This window comes from Falco punctatus (assembly GCF_963210335.1).
Source record: "Falco punctatus genome assembly, chromosome: 9".
NCBI lineage: Eukaryota > Metazoa > Chordata > Aves > Falconiformes > Falconidae > Falco > Falco punctatus.
This window is the reverse complement of record NC_137589.1, coordinates 16,819,478-16,835,468: the sequence shown is the minus strand read 5'-3', so window position 1 is coordinate 16,835,468 and position 15,991 is coordinate 16,819,478. Positions and strand designations below refer to the sequence as shown.

Below are 15,991 nucleotides of genomic sequence, written 5' to 3'. Positions count from 1 at the left end.
TGCAACATTTGTAGAAATTTAACACACGTTTAGTGTCAAAACACCTTGGTTTTTATTTTCATATCCTTTTTGAATCAGGTTAAACTGTAAACAGTTTCTTCTTCAATCAAATACTGCCAGCTAGAATTACTTCCATTCATGCATCACTGAAAACAAAAAGGGCATTTTTCCTTAAGTATAGATTTTTCTTTTTTGAACAATGTCACTTTATACAGAAACCAATAGCTAGATTCGATGCACCCTGATTAGTTATGTAAACAGATAACCCAAAAAAACCCTCATCAACAGAACTAATAAGTTGGTTCCTTCATAGAATGGAAATCAAAATCTTTCCTGACTGGAGGTTAAAACAGACAGGAATATGGAGCGTGGCACATCAATCCATCTAGGATGTGTATAAATTGCACTGTATCTGAATTAACAAAGTTATGCACAGTTTAAATTCCTGCTAAAAAGCATTTTTCAATATGAAGTGGCAGCCAACTGGCAACCGTAACAGTTAGGTTCTGCACCATCATTTATGGCATTATAGATAACTATTACATATAGCATACTCTAAACCCCTGAAGGATTGTGTTACTTCAAACATTCTCCAGGCAGTCATTTGGTTTGAAACACTGGGAGAAAGACTAAAGAGCTTGCCATCTTATACCGATTATGGTACCTTTAAATTCTATGAAGTAGATCAGATATGATGTGTATTTCACAGTAACAAAGTTGCTTTAATGCCTTTTCTCCAACAGCAGGATTGTGTTAGATGTTTCTGCCCTCAGATCACCAATGTCCTGGTGGTTTTCCCTTTTCATAGGTTTGGGTAACTACAATGAGCACTTTTCCTGTTTTTTAACTATTCATCAGTCCTTTCAGTATATCTTCGGAGAGTTCCAGCAGAGGGAGTTCAGGGGATGGGATGTCCAGTGGGGGAAGGTTGGGTATTGGAATGTCCTTTGCCTTCCCAGCAGTTGTTGCAAACTTCTGCCAAGTTGCAGCTGAAGAAGTTTCTGAGTGTTGCTGCAGACCCCACAACTCTGACTTCTCCACAAAATCGGCATCTACATCCAGCTCCTTGTCTACTGGAGATTTTTGGAGTCTAGCTCTTTCTGCTTTTAACTGCTTATTCTCTCTCCTTAATCTCTCATTTTCAGCTACAAGAAATTCTATGTGCCGTTTCAAATCTGCAATTTTGGTTGCCTGCTCTTCTATTATTGTTTTGTCATCTTTTGGAGCTTTACTCCCAATACATGCTTCCACAGGCTCCTTTTTTTTCTGAAGCAGAAATAACAGTGTATCTGGGTCCCTGTCAAAGACACCCTGAATATCCTGTGGATGTGTCTCTGTGGAAGGGCTGTATTTCTGAGTAACAGGAACCAGTACGTTTTGATCATCAGTGTCTTCAGCAGATGGTTTATAAGAAGTCTGAAGATGTGCAGCTATTTCCTTGTCAGCATTCTGCTGGGCTTTCAGCTTTTCCTCCCTCTTTGCCCTTTTCCACCTCTCCTGGATGAGCAATAACTGTTTCATGTGACTATCCCTTTGTAATTCCAGTGATAGCTGAGCCTGAGTAAGAACAAGATTAAACAATTTAAATGGTGATCCCTAGTCCCACCTGAATATTCACAACTGTAGTCACATGCATGTAAATATTTACATGAAGAACATCACAGCATGTCTGAGGGATGGGGAGGAGCTTTTGTTATTCAAATACTAAACCCAACAAGAAGTGCTCTCTCCTTGTACAATGCAAGACATTCAGGTATGTCACCCAAATTTAGCATAACTACTGGTATTGTGAAGGAGTGAGTTAACATATGGTCTGCGAACTAAACGTTTGTTTATAAGTCACCGACCAGATTACAATATCTCTGAGCAGAGGCGCTAGGAGTTTAACTGACCTACAACCAACACCAAGAAGGAAGAGAATCATTTGGCATGCACAGCCACACCTAAGCTAAACCACACAAACTATCTGCATGCTTCTGTGATGGTATCTGTGTAGACATATTAATAACAGCCAGCACTGCGGAAAAGTGCTCCAAGGCCAGATGTGGTCCCAAATGATTCAGCCATGAAGGGGGTGGTGTGGTAGTTAGTAACTCACAGGGACCACCTGGGTAAGAGGCTACCATTTTTCTGCAAGAATGACCCTTTGGAGAAAAGGCAGATGGTCTGATCTGCAAGGGCTATTTGCTTTGATAATATTGGCTAAACTCAAAGCCTGCTACTGTAAGTAAGAGTGCTGAGCAGGCTACACTACTACATTCACAGATAGATTTGTGCAATGACTAAGGAAAGGTGTAGTGCTGTTGTTCTGGAGATCCCCCAGTCAGGACGAGTAAAACCAAAATTACAGACTGTAGATGTGATGCTCAGCTTTGCATCTCAGCAAAACAGCCTAAGTGCCTCACAGCAAAAGTTAAATATTAAATTAGTTTTATCACCTACTTGAACATGCGTTGCAGACTAGAAACTATTGTTGGAGAACCCCTGGATGGGTTAGTAGTTCTCTTGCCCCCGCTCCATGCACACTTGGAAAAACGCTCAAAGACGACTAGCATCACTGCACTTCTAAAACTCCTGGTGCAGTTGACATAGGTTCAGAAAACTACGCAGAGCCTAACATGCAACAGAGGTTCAGGGCACAATATGACACGCCGGCACACAACAGAGCTATGGCCAATTTCGGTATCTGCTGCACTTGGTCTTACCTGCTCTGACTGGGTCAGCTTCATAGCGTCTGTAAGGTATGCTGCAGAAGAGAAAATTCATAAACACTTAAGACAGGGTTACAAAACCTGAACGTTTCCATAAAAGCTAAGAAAAGGCTTCAGACCTCCCATATTCTGAATCTCCACATAAAAGCAGCAGCCCAGAGGCAAAGTATTTACCAAGTTACAGTGGCTGGAAACACCTGCTGTTTTTTTCAGAAGTCTGGAAAAAAATTATTTTAAGATCATGTAATACATGCTACAGCCTTCCCATGGCTCAGGTTGTTCCAGTTTGTTTTTCAGAGGAGGACAGCAGCCATTTCCAGAAAGTCCCAGAAGAACAACTTTCCCGTGAAGGGAAGAAACACAGCTAAGGACCAGACTTTTAACATACAAGCATTTTAACACAAAATGTGGTAAGTAAAATCTTCTTGTCCACAGCACACCAGCATTACGAAGTCATGCTTTTTAATTATATTCCTGATGAAGGGGTATAGTCCATAGTTCCCCGCTTTTTTCATCAACTTCCCCTCCAAACCAGAAAATGTGCTAGCTTACAGTCAGAACAGCACTTCAAACTTTGAGCATATCTTGCTAGTGCTGAAAATGACAAGGTACAAGAAATTATTAACCAGATTTGGAAGGATGTAAGATAATGGCAGAGAATCAGACAAAGAAAGGTAAGAAACATTTTTGGGTTTAGTCTTGGTATATGAAGTGAGGGAAACCAAACAGAAAATTCTGCATATTAGAATGTAAGTGCTACCCCTCATTGCTATGAGTATTCATAAATGCCAAAGAAATTATCAGGTTCTTGGTTTATGGGGTTTTCTAGTATTTATCAATGGAAAGTGGGAATGTCTGGTATCTAGGTTACGATGTTCAGAGTAGCCATTTATTTTGTCTCCACACAAGCCCAGTCACATGGAAATGTTCTACTTATTGCACCAATTAAGACTTCCTCTTTCTTCTTCTGCCAAGCAGTTGCCACTCTGTCATTCAACTGATGGACTCCAACACAAATAATTAAGCATGACTAGTTAAATGGACAGGTAAATGCAAAGTCTCACTTAAGAGACGCTGTCAATTGCAGTGTCAAGGCCTGTGATGCAACCTGCTGTTTCACTCGAGTTCTGGGAAAGCTGAGCTCATCACCTGTTCTTGATTCAGGCATTAGGAAAGGGAAGTAAGTGAACTTTTGTAAGCAAACATTTGTCTAAGTATTTCCTTTATCAAAAGAGAAAGCAGGTGACTTCAGCTATGAAAGCATTGAAGAAAATACAAAGTGTGAAGTGAAACAGGCTTACAGCAGGTCCCGAGCTGCCGTTTGTGTATGACACAAGGTGTTGGCTTCACCATCAGTCAAGAATTGCCTTCACAGTGATAACTAACCCTAGCCACAACAATTTTGGAAACACCTGACTTTAGCTACTCATATTAGAAAGAAAGTTTCCAAAAGGGTGCTTGATCTGGACTGAAAAACAAATTCACATTTTAAGAATAAAAATTTTGCAAATAACTAGATATTCTACTTACATGAAGCATGCAAATCTAGAAACTAATTTTAAGAGCTGGAATGTGAGAATTACCTACTTACCAGCAGCTTTTCTGTGACAAGAAATTGCTTCTTCATATTTTCCCACTGCCAACAAACGGTCTGCTTTTCTGCTCTGCTGGTGAGCCTTAAAATAAAAAGAGCATTACATCAATGAGGGTTAACCGACAAATAGTTATACCTGTTTGAAAAGTAATCAGTATATCTAAGAAACCTGTACTGATTCCAATTCTCTCACTCCCTTCCAAGCTTTATAATTTGATTTCTTCTTTAATGCTACCTTACAAGAATCTGTACTGCACAAATAACTGAAGTTTGTTAATGCAGCAAAGATGGTGTGTACACAACAAAATCCTTTTGAAACTGTTCCTCAGAAAGTACGTTCTCCTTTGTCAGCAGGTATTTACTGTAGTTATGTAAAAAGACCAGTAGGTCATAGGAAGCTGTAAGTATTTAGGAGCAATTTACCTGGCAGAATGCAAGATACTTGAATTATGTTACAGCTTACAGCTGGTTTGACATTTTCTGCTGCCCCATGCCCAAGAGGCTTTGCCTCTTGGGTGAAGAAATTGCAAAAGATCTTTGGTTTTTTGTTTGCAGCTTACACCAATTAATGGAGGCAGCACAGCCATAGTTAAAGATACCAAAGCCATGTTGTTGCTGTCCAACAACACTATACTAGTATTTGTAAGCCACTAATGTAAACCACTAAGGTAGACTAAGGATGTTGCTGAAAGCAAGCAATTGATGCAAGTATTTGCGTATGCTCAGTGAGAAAATACTATTGCATAACCAGCACCACAACGTTCATAGAAGCAAGTCTTTTTGCCATTACTACAAGACATGAAATTTATGGTCCTTCCTCCAAGACAAGCTGTGTAATATGAAATGTAATATCGAAGACTACAATCACTAACTGGCGAGACTGTCAGTAGCACAGACTGTTCATGACTGCTTTACTTCATGTTAAGTTTGAAGCAAACAGACATCAGGTACTGGGCACTGACTCTGGGAAACAACACAAGACACTTCCAAATCTGTAGGAAGTTTTTGCCTGTTTCTTTGTTTAAGAGTACTGTTTCTCAAGAAAGGCTTTACCAAATTGATACTGATTGAACCTGTACGGGAAGCAGAGCTGAGAGCCTGATATCTGCTTCTGTAATCCTTGTCTCTGACCCATACAAACTCTTTATACCCTCCCTTCACCCAAATAAAGGCATAAAACATCTCAGACTTCAGATCGTTGGTAAATGTACGTTACTGACTCACTTTAAGCATCTTCCAGGATCAACGTAAAAATGAACACATCTGTCCATATCCAAGACATTAGAACAGCTGGTTCCCTCCAGGCCTTATGGAATCACACTTTTCTGTCTCCTGCAGTCTTGGCAGAAGCATTGAAGGTCAGATAACCCAAACAGGACGTAACATGATTCTATCAGGACTAACATGATACTTAGGCTAAAATCCATTTAAAAAGTAAGTTCCAAAATGCACCTCAATTTCTTTGTCATCTTTTCCTCCAAACTGACTTATCACCTACAGTGTTACAGTAAGTTCAATTTTCTACCAGAATTTTAGCAGTGCTCACAGCACAGAAGAGAATGACTTCTGCAGAAAACACTCTTTTGGGCAACAGCTGCTCTTAGGCAATCCCTACCATTTATATCACTGCATTTAGACATTTGGCTTTTCTAAAACTGATTTTATATGCTAATATGGAATGTTCTTAAAAAAAACCCACAGCTCCTTGATTCTTCGCAACTAGTATTTTGGTTGTAATCTTCTTGCTCACTTTCATTCAATGCTCAGAGCATTGTCAGCATTCCCTGTTCCTTCTGCCCTGAGGTTAAATAATCCCAGAAGAGGAAGTGTTTTCTATTGGAAAATCATCTATTTTATGGGCTTTTTCTACGGACTACTACAAATGACATATGCCAGAAAGATAAACTTATTTCCTACTGAAATGAACAAACGGTATCAGTTCAAATAGAGCCATCTCCTTGGTTATTCCTGGCAGCTCATCCAGTTACAAATTAGCTGTATCATGGGCATAAAAACACCTGAGCTGGGCTCCTTGCAAAACAATTTTTCAATAAATTAGTATCGATACAGCTGCTTCTGCAAACTGCATGGGCAGGTCTGAAAAATCAGGGAAAGAGGAAACGGGGCAGCTAGAGACAGAAGAGCTAAGGAAGCAATTCAGCAAGCCATGGGCCTGGTTCCATTTCTTAGTTCCTACATAGAAGAATTTGAGTCTGATTGTTTTCAGTGGTTATGTTCATATGTTTTAAACTTGGAGCATGATCTTACTCAAATCACTTAAGCACAGGCAGAACATTTGAGGACAGTCAGTTGTTATTTGATTGAGCAAGTAAATGATTTCCATTCTCAATTAACTCCCAGTGAAGCTGAATGGAGTCTGAAGTTTGGCTTAACTGTGAATAAAATTAAGAAAGCAACAATCCAGAGATGCTAGCATAAAGAAAAGCTAGGATTCTCGGATTACATGGTCAGAATGCCTTTCTTGCTGTTTACAGCAAAATATATTAATGACAGGCCATCTTACTCTGATGCAGAGTGACATACTTCCCCAGTGGAAACAACAGGAAACGCAGTAGAGAAAAATCAGTTTCAGCACAGCCTTGTGTGAGAAAGCTAGGTGTTTTGCCGTTGGTCATAAGCGAGGAATTTCTCATTTTGTATGTTTTCTTGCCAGCTTGACAAAGAAATATTTGCTCATTTATTCTACCCTGTGTTTGTTCCAACTAGCTCATTGTGGAAGGACCTAGGAATTTCTCCCATTTTCATAGCAGATTATTCATCACCAGTTTGAAGAAATTAGTGGTGCTGTTTCCTAGCAGCAAGTGATGAAGCTGCAACAGAAGTACTTGGATGCTTAATAGCCATGTATCACGGATAAGCTTCTACATCTTGTTTAGTCTGCTGGTTTATTCTTAGTGCTCAGTTACACTTTGCCACACAGCATCCAACCATTGTTAGCAAATCTATTTTGATTGATACATAAGAGTGGCCTGTATCCCATTATAAAACTGGCAATGGAAGAATTGGCTCTTTATCATAAAGTGAAAAAATGGCTCTCAAGTTTTTCCCTGGTCTGATGTCATGTTAGAGGAAGGTGTTTACACCAACAAATCTGGAGCTGCTATGCTAGTTCCCAGTAGATTCAAACAGAACTGCTTTGACTTTGGTCTTGCTGCTGTGATGATTACAGAAACAGCTGCTGTCTAACTGTGGTGGGTTTATATATCTGATTGCTCTTTCCTCCTCCAGTTGCAGTACTGGAAATAAATGTAGGATGTGGCATAAGAGTAATTATAATTTATGAACAAGCTATGGAATTGAAGGTGGGAAGCAGGTCGACAACTACTTCAGATGTCACTCCCAATCCAGACAAGCAGGAATTCCCAGTAGGCAAATGGGCAGGCATAACAATTTGACTCTCGTAAAAGGAAGCAGGTGTGAGTGAAGGATGACCAAGCTAAAAAGCTTCCTCACCTTGCTCCAGCATACTTGGTTCTTAAAAGTATTTGTGTGTGCCTTATTGCATCACTTGGAACTACTCTGGATCGACTACAGAAGCAGGTAAGCTAGACAGCTTTCCTCAAACTTTCCAACTGTAGCTGAGATATTAAGGGATGATACCTGCACTTGTAAGTTTGTGCTGCTATGGTGGAGAAATGCTCCTATTTGATTTTTCCACCCAACTAGCCCAAGTCATTACCTATGTAATCTCTGAGCAACAGAATAAAAAAATAATCAAACAATCCTCTGAACAGCAATGCAGATCTCCTCTTTGCCTAGAGTTTTCTTTAGAAGCCAAATAACTAACACCCACCTTCTTTTTTTCCCAACATAAACTAGACAATGATGTGACTGCAGACCATGAGAAGTGAAGCCATAAGGCCCACTTGACAGATCTCTTACCAGTCCCTCAAGCTAAAAATTAAAATGCTAGTTTTCTTTCTACAGACAGTGCACCATTACAACTTCCACCATGTGATCCTAGCTTAGGGTGGGGTGGGGTAGGGTAGGGGGGAAGCTGCTGGTTTTCCCATATGATTCCAGTTGATGGCTAGCTATTACAGAAAGGAGAGTAACAGGAAAAAACCTGCTAAATCCTACAATATTTTTAAAAGACAGATGTAGTACCACTCATTTTCAAACAGGTTGTCTACTACCCTCTCCTAAAAGCAGTGATTTGCAAGTCCTCCTGTAGCTGAGACAGGTAGGCTTGTGTGTGTTTTGTGTTTCTTTGCTCCCCTAATGGGAACAGCTCCTCACTGGCAAAGCCTTGCACAAGATGTTAAGCTTGCAGCCTTCTTTGTTCATTCTAAGGGACTCCCTAGAAAGCAATATATTTTAATACAATTACAAAGCAGAGATTACAGTGCATTACTTGCTAAAAAAGTTACAAATGAAAGCAGGAAAACACAGCTGCTAACATGATGGGGCCTGAGGAAAGCTAACTACAAAGTAGTTCTGTCTAATATAGCAGTTTCTAAATGTTTTAAGTGAAACCACTGTTTGCTGCTAACACCATCTATTTTATGCTACGGACTGTGGATACCGGTTATCTTTGCCAGAAAGGATCAATACCTATGCTCACTTACTGCTGAAAGCAAAGATGAAGGTATTTTTAAGAGATGAGGGATCTGTTTGGGGATTTGTTTCCTTAAGGATACAGGGTTGTTTTTTCTAAGAATGTATTTTGAAGAAAGGAAGCGTCAGAAAGCGCACACTGCATTGCTTCCATATTTTACAAAAGAGTGCTAAGTATCTCCTATGTGGCTGTTCACGGCAGCAGGCCACAAAGGGTGGGATGAGGTGGTGCACTGTTGTTACCCCCCACCCCACAAACCCTCTGTCAGTGCTACACCTACAGAAGTCTCTTTCAAACCCATTCTTACCAGCAAATAGTGGACTTAAGTTTGCATGCATATGTCTGCATATGCATTGAAAAATGGAATGCAGAGAGAATACAAGTGGAAAATGACCTGAGAGGTCCAAGAATAAACTATGGCCATCCATTTTTTTAATTAAAAAAAAAAAAGTGCAATCACAATGAATAAAAGTCAGGGTGGCTATGAAAAACACTTGTATTTACAGGCAGTTGAAGTGAAAATAATAGAGCTGTACTGTAACTTATGCTAAATAATGGGAACATATTTGCCACTGAGCCTACAGAAATGGTAACTTGTAGCTTTCTTACCAGACGCAAGCTCCCTTAAAAATACTTTTTGTATTCTTTAGAGAAAGATAGAAGTGACTGAAGGAGAAACAAAAAAAATGGCAGAACCCATTGTGGCTGCTCAACCAAGACCACTAGCCACAGGTTAGCTCAATTTTCTGTCTTTGAAAGCCTGTACTTAGCAAAGCTGACAGAACAATGACTGAACTGTAAATTACAGGTTAGTGTGACTATAGAGCAAAACAAATATGTGAAACTCTCATGAGAATGTATTCTCAATATTAAGACTCAGTCACTTTGTATTGAGCTGTAAAGATGTTGAAGTTCAACTCGCTAGTAAGTGATAGTATTAGAATTTAAATATATGGGCAGACAAGCAACCAGTTGTTTAGCCAACTGTTATTTCACTGAATAGCTCTAACTGACCATGCATTTGTTCCCAACCTATTCCAAATTTAAGATAAAATTGTTAGTCTGATTTCCTCACCATGCAAATGCAATTAAGAGATCTGGAATGAAACCAACTTACATTCACACTGCTCAGGTTCAGTGGAGTCTTCAAAACCCCATAGAGGTATAGCTGCAGCTCTTTCCCTGATCACCTGCAACTTCATTAAGGCACGACATCCTTTTACCTATTGCCCAGTCAAATTGTCTTTTTCGTCCATTTAATATGATAAAAGCACTAAATACCTCAAATGGCTTGTCAGAGCCATTTCATATACCTACAGCTCTCAGTTGCTTTGGTAATGCTTTTCTTGTCCCCATATATAGTGCTGCAGCTGGTACTACACAGGTCTTGCTAATTAGAGGTTATAAGCTAAATGAGAACAGTGCGACTGCCCTGATGATAAACAACAACCTGGGCTCCTATATGTAGCCCTCAACCATGTGGCTCAAGCTGCTACAGCAACTGAGCCACCCCTCGGCAGGGACAACTGAATCATCACAACAAATAGTCCAGTAAACAAACTATTCCAGGAGCAATGATTTCAAACAAGTGGGGCAGAAAGTCTTCAGCTGTGACTTCATTCTGCTGCCTCCCCAGGCCTCTATGAGATGGTTTCATTTTGGTCTTTAAACTGTTAGGCATGCTTACTCGGAGCTGAACTGCATGGCTTGACGTTACGCACATTAATGCCAGCATGACACGGCAGAGAGGCACTGCTGGTAGGTACCCGAACAGCATAGACACCAGTGAGGAAATAATGCTTCTGTCAATCACCTGTAGCTTAGCTAATTATGTTCTTGACTGGGAGCCACTGCAAGTTCTTAGGTGTGCAACATGGAGCAGTTCTGTGTCATGCTTTAATAGTAGTTATGTGACTGAATAAAAACATTGTTGAACTTTTCCAAGGAGGCGATTACTGATCTGGCTGTTCAGCTGAGTATCTGACACATCACCTCCACGCCTCCAGTCACTTTACTCAGACAGATAGGCTGCTGCCTCTGTGGGTTCACACCTTACGTTTCCTTTAGCTGAAATGAATGGCCCCATATAGATCACATTGTTACTGGGAAAACCCAGACAGGGCTTCTACTACTGTGGTAAAAACAAGCTTTCTGTTGGGCATGTCTATATAATGATACTTCCACTTTTATTATTACAAGCTTGTTTTCTCCAGTTTGAGTTCAGAATTGAGTGCATCTGCCTCTTCTTTCCATTTTAGATTGGAAGAGCAATTATAGCAGCTTTGAGGCTAACTTTTATTTAAAAGAAAAAACAACAATGAAAGAAAACAAACTGGATTCAGTAGATGTTTCTCTAGATTAACATAATATTGCTGTTTTTCCAACCAAAATAACAGAGGCACAGGCTGGCATTGTCTCAAACACATTGGCCCATGTGGCTTAAATCCTTCAGTATCTGGTAAACTTTCACACATGCTTTCTATTTTCTCCCACTACTCTTGCCTATTTATTCTGCTTGTTATTTTGCCCTTACGTAGATGTAGTATTCACCTCACTTCTAAATCATTTTTTAAATTAGACCATTGATTGGCTTGCATGGAAATGGTTGCTACCACTGGCTTATAGCATTAACATTAAAAGCTTCTATTACATGAGATTCTTGCAATATACATTTTGTTGTGTTATTCTCACTCTAGCCACTGGTCCATGCTTTCTGTTTTTCATCAAAACAACAGCTCTCCACGCTGGTTTACGTACACTTCAAGAAACTTCTAGGCAATAGATATTCACCAGATTTTTACCAGATTTTTGGGCTATATTTTATTATAAACCATACAAAGTACTATTACATTGTAAGAAGAACACAAGGTAGAGGTGGTATGGCTCTTCAGCAAATATTCTATGGGAGGATACTGAGGTTATGCAGAGTTACGGGAGGATATTCTGTGGGAGGATAACTGCAGAGTTATGAGGCCCTGCGCGCTGGAGACAGTATCAACTGCAAGAACAGACTAGAAAGGAAACTTGCTCGTTGAATGATTTGCCTCATGTTTACAGTGTTACTTCTAAGCTTCTAATGGTCAGCTGTGTGTGGTTGTGCTTCTTAACTGGTACCCTTTGCTCCTATACCCAAGGTTAAAATTACCACTGGATGTGTGATCAGAATTCTTTGCCTAACTCAGATGGCAGTAGGAATTGCTCCTACAGCAGGCAGCACAGAGCAGCTCTTAACTGCACTTTTTTTACATAGTGCCTTTTCTTATGAGACTTATCTTCGTGCTTTTGCAGTAAAAGATTTCATCTGTTAAAGAATGTTGAGATGTCTTAGTTTATGGCACTGGATTATGTGTGAAGTAAGTGTTCAGCTGGACTAGATTCCCCACTATATGGTTGCCTGCAGGTGCAGGGACTCTAATTAGTCCATACCAATTTTAAGTTCCTAAATATTTCATTCAGAGGGCTAAAGAACTGGCTTCCCTATTAGTAAAAGCATCAGAATCAGGGCTTTAACCTATTCTTTCAAAATCAAATGCAAAGCATACATTATACCAAGGCAGGGAGAGAAAAGGATAAGAAAAAGAGACAAAATGGATGCTGAAGTATCAGAGCTGCCCCAAAACACTTTCCTATGGCTTGCATAACTCTGACAATGGCAACAGATTTGGGAAAAGTTGATTCAATTTATTCCTAAATGAAGTATCACTGGAGACAACGAATACCTTGAGGACAGATCAGTAGAAAAATAAAATCAGCAGTTAGTATTGTAGCACAAGCCCTAGAAAGGTTGAAAGAAGGAAAGATGGGGTTATACTCAGCATGACTATTTGTTAAGCATGCAACAATGGCAGAGAAGGTATACAAAAAATATTAATAACTTTAAAAGGAAAAAAAAGGGTGTCTGAAAAACCAAAGCCCAAATTTTAAAAAGACAGGTCCATTTCTCATTGAAGTCATTAGACCTGAAGGTCAACAATTAAAACTTCCATTAAACAAAACCCACTGTAGTTAGAGATTTATTTATTTATTTTTAAACAGCCCTGGAAAGTAAATAGGTATTTGTCTCGAGTCATCTACAGAGGTAAATCGGTGATTTAGGAAAATAAAAAGATTTAAACTTAAGGAAAAGAAATATCAATGATAATTTAAGGCATTAAGACCCAGAGGTATAAAGATAAAATACTATTTTGGAGGGAACTGTTATCTTTCAGAAGACCGAAAAAGAATGTAATTTAAGTCAGCAGAATACAATAAGGTATGGCATGCCACCTGTAACTAGAAAGGCTAAGCAAATAGTCAAATATATAAATAATAACTGAACTGAAAGCCACCAATACAAGTGATTAAGTGCAGCTGGCATGCTACATGTTGACAGAGAAATGGAGACATTAGGATACTGCAAAGCTGCTAAGGATTTGCATTTTTGTCAGATCAGCTCCCCAGGAAAATCGGGACAGTATCCATGCTTTCCAGTAACTAAGACTAGATGCTCAAATACACAACTAATTAACAAGTTTTGCAGGACAGAGCAACATCCAAGAACTACAGCAAATGCTAATGAGAAGCCTTAACTAAAGAAAAATCAATTTCACAAAAATTAGCAAGCCATGATATACTGAAAGAAGGAAAATGTCTTGTAGTTGAGTCATTCATAGCAGATAAATAGGCCTAATGATTACTGTATTCAAAACCACTTTGTGGTTTACGGGGGAGCGCTGTTTGGTTGGGGTTTTTTCCCCTCCTCTCTGATGGTCTGGCACCTCTGAAAAAAGTTGTGCTTCTCCAGTCCACAGGAACTAGACTTAGGTAAGAGAAGAGATTTATAGGAGAAGCAAGTGAAATACATGACATTGTATAGTGTCAAAAACTTACATGAACATTCTTATATTGGAGGTTGGCCCCTTCCCTGAATGTTATTGCAAACCTGAAACTAGCTGCAGAAAGGGACTGTAAATAGAAGATCTTTGCAAAACTCTAGTTCCTCCTGTTCATGTCCTTGTAAAAATGTAGGCATGTTCCAACTACGGTACTGTACCCATTTAAGCTCATCATGAAGAGTTTTCATGGCGCTTGACACAACCTGAAAAGACGCGTCATTTTTCTGTACTAATGACAGTATTGTGCAGCAGTTTCAAGAAGTTTTTGTATTTCAGGATGCTTCTTAAAAGGGAGTAGGAACATATATGCAGGCAACTTTGTAATTTTCTGTACAAAACTATATAAATTTTTTCCTGTATCATCTGTTAACACAGAAGTGTCTTGATTTTATTGTTAACCTGGTGCTAAACAGGTCTGGTAACTGCACATTCCTGTCATGGTCAGGATCATCAACCAGGTTTTAGTCATACTCTTGTCACTCCTACAATCCTTAGCGAGGGGTCTCATTAAGAAACAGTACTAACTGGGGATATCTACTGTCACAAAGTTGCTACTTTCAGCCATTTACTAGTGAATATTCAATAATAATCTTCTCCTTAGAAGCTGATGTACTAGACATACTTTTTAGAAGGTTTTTATAGTGCCTGTGAAATCGCTATAGCTTACCCCTCCTGCACTACTGTGCTGCAAGTTCGTCCGCCTTTAAACCCATCATATCAACAAGTTACAAGAGCTTTCTACCTCCTGCTGTTCCCTATTTCAATCAGAATTGCAGTACGCAGAGTAAAAAGTCTGAGACAGCATGATGCAGACATACCCAGAGTAGTTCTGCACCATCAGAGTAGATCTAAACAGATCATCTTCCTGCTGCACCATCAATCCCTAATTCCATGGGTGGGCTGCAATGCCATTTTTACTAGCCTTTCTGAAACTTGAGAGAACAGTCCAGAAATACCTGACTGACTGTACGGAGCAGGCAAGGGTTTGCCAGGGCTGACACCAAGCGGGAACAAATCAGCTTTGATTAAAACCCAAACTGACACAAGCCTCCATGGTTTGCATGGCAATGTCTAAACAATTTCTGGCTCACACTAATTCCCGGAAGCACTCCAGCAGTACCCCTGGGGTGCTGCTCCTGGCTAATTGGACTGCTGGCCCAAAGCTCATTTTCTAAGGGAATAATGCTCTCTGTATCACCGCATCTGAGGCACAGTCGAAATAAGCTGCCACAAGGCAGCAGAGAATTAACCGTTCTTGACCCTAGAGCTCGTCTATGTGACAGAAACCTACCCATTTAGGCTGCTTAAAATCTGATTAGCTTGTGTGATGATGCGTTTTTCAGGCGTGTTTCTGTTAAAGTTCCTCAGAGATTTAGTTTGAGCAATTACTGATTTAAGATTTTACAGCGTTTCGCCTTCTGAAACTAAAAGCAGCTAGTCAGTAGCAGGCCCCGGTAAGTCCCTCAAACTCTTTAAAGTCACGCAGATAGGGCCTGTGTCAGCTGAAGGTTTCCTGACAGAACTTGCCTTGTGTTTGCAGCTTGGGCCGGGCTAACCCCCCGGCCGGGGTCCGACCGCGCCGCGCCAGGCAGCCCCGCGCCGTGTCCTGCCCCCGCTGCTCCCGCCCTGAGGGCGGCAGCTCCCCCGCACAGCCCCCGCGCCGGGCCCGCTCTCCCCGGCCGCCCAAGCCGCCACACGGCCGCGCCAGCCGCTCGGCCCCGCTCCCCGCCGGCCAGGTCAGGGCCCGGTGCCGCCGCGGCAGGACCTGGCACAAGCCCCGAACAGGTGCTGGGGCGGGGGGGGGGAGGTGTGCAGGGCGGAGAGGGCCCCGATTACTGTTCAAGTCGCGCTGCTCCGTCCGGTTACCCACCGGAAAGCGGGGAGGGGGGTCGCTCTGCCCCCGCCGCGGGCGCTCGCCGCCGCCTGAGGCCCGAGAGCGGCGGCAGGGCCGGCTGACAGGACGCCCCCCCTGTCCCCCGCGGCCGCGCGCTCACCAGGTTGAGGGGCCCCTCCATCACTTCCATGGACGGCGGGGGCTGCGGGCACATGGGCGCGGAGGCGGCCCGCTCACCGCTCCCGGTGCCGCCGGCCCCCACCGCCCGCTCCGGCCGCCGGCCCCGCTCCTCCCGCGTCCCCGCCCCGGCGGGTTGTAAACACGGCAGCCGCTTCCGCCCGGCCCGCACCGGGCGGCGACTCGCGAGAGTCTCGGCGTCGCGCGAGACTCGGGCAGCGT

General features: G+C 41.5%; 1 protein-coding gene across 6 annotated transcripts; it reads right to left on the bottom strand.

The window, feature by feature from the left end:
- Positions 1 to 28: 28 nt before the first annotated feature.
- NRBF2 (nuclear receptor binding factor 2) lies at positions 29 to 15,950 on the bottom strand. 6 transcript variants are annotated; one of them, XM_080402767.1, is made up of 4 exons: positions 15,753 to 15,950; positions 4,303 to 4,387; positions 2,706 to 2,746; positions 29 to 1,557 (listed from the first exon to the last, which is right to left on the bottom strand). In XM_080402767.1, the coding sequence occupies exons 1-4, from the start codon at positions 15,804 to 15,806 to the stop codon at positions 844 to 846; spliced, it is 894 nt and encodes a 297-aa protein (XP_080258893.1). In that variant the 5' UTR covers positions 15,807 to 15,950; the 3' UTR covers positions 29 to 843. The 6 variants fall into 6 exon arrangements, with proteins under 6 accessions (XP_080258893.1, XP_080258896.1, XP_080258894.1 ...); XM_080402770.1 differs by having other exon boundaries at positions 4,295 to 4,387; positions 15,629 to 15,767; XM_080402768.1 differs by having other exon boundaries at positions 15,629 to 15,767.
- Positions 15,951 to 15,991: the final 41 nt, after the last annotated feature.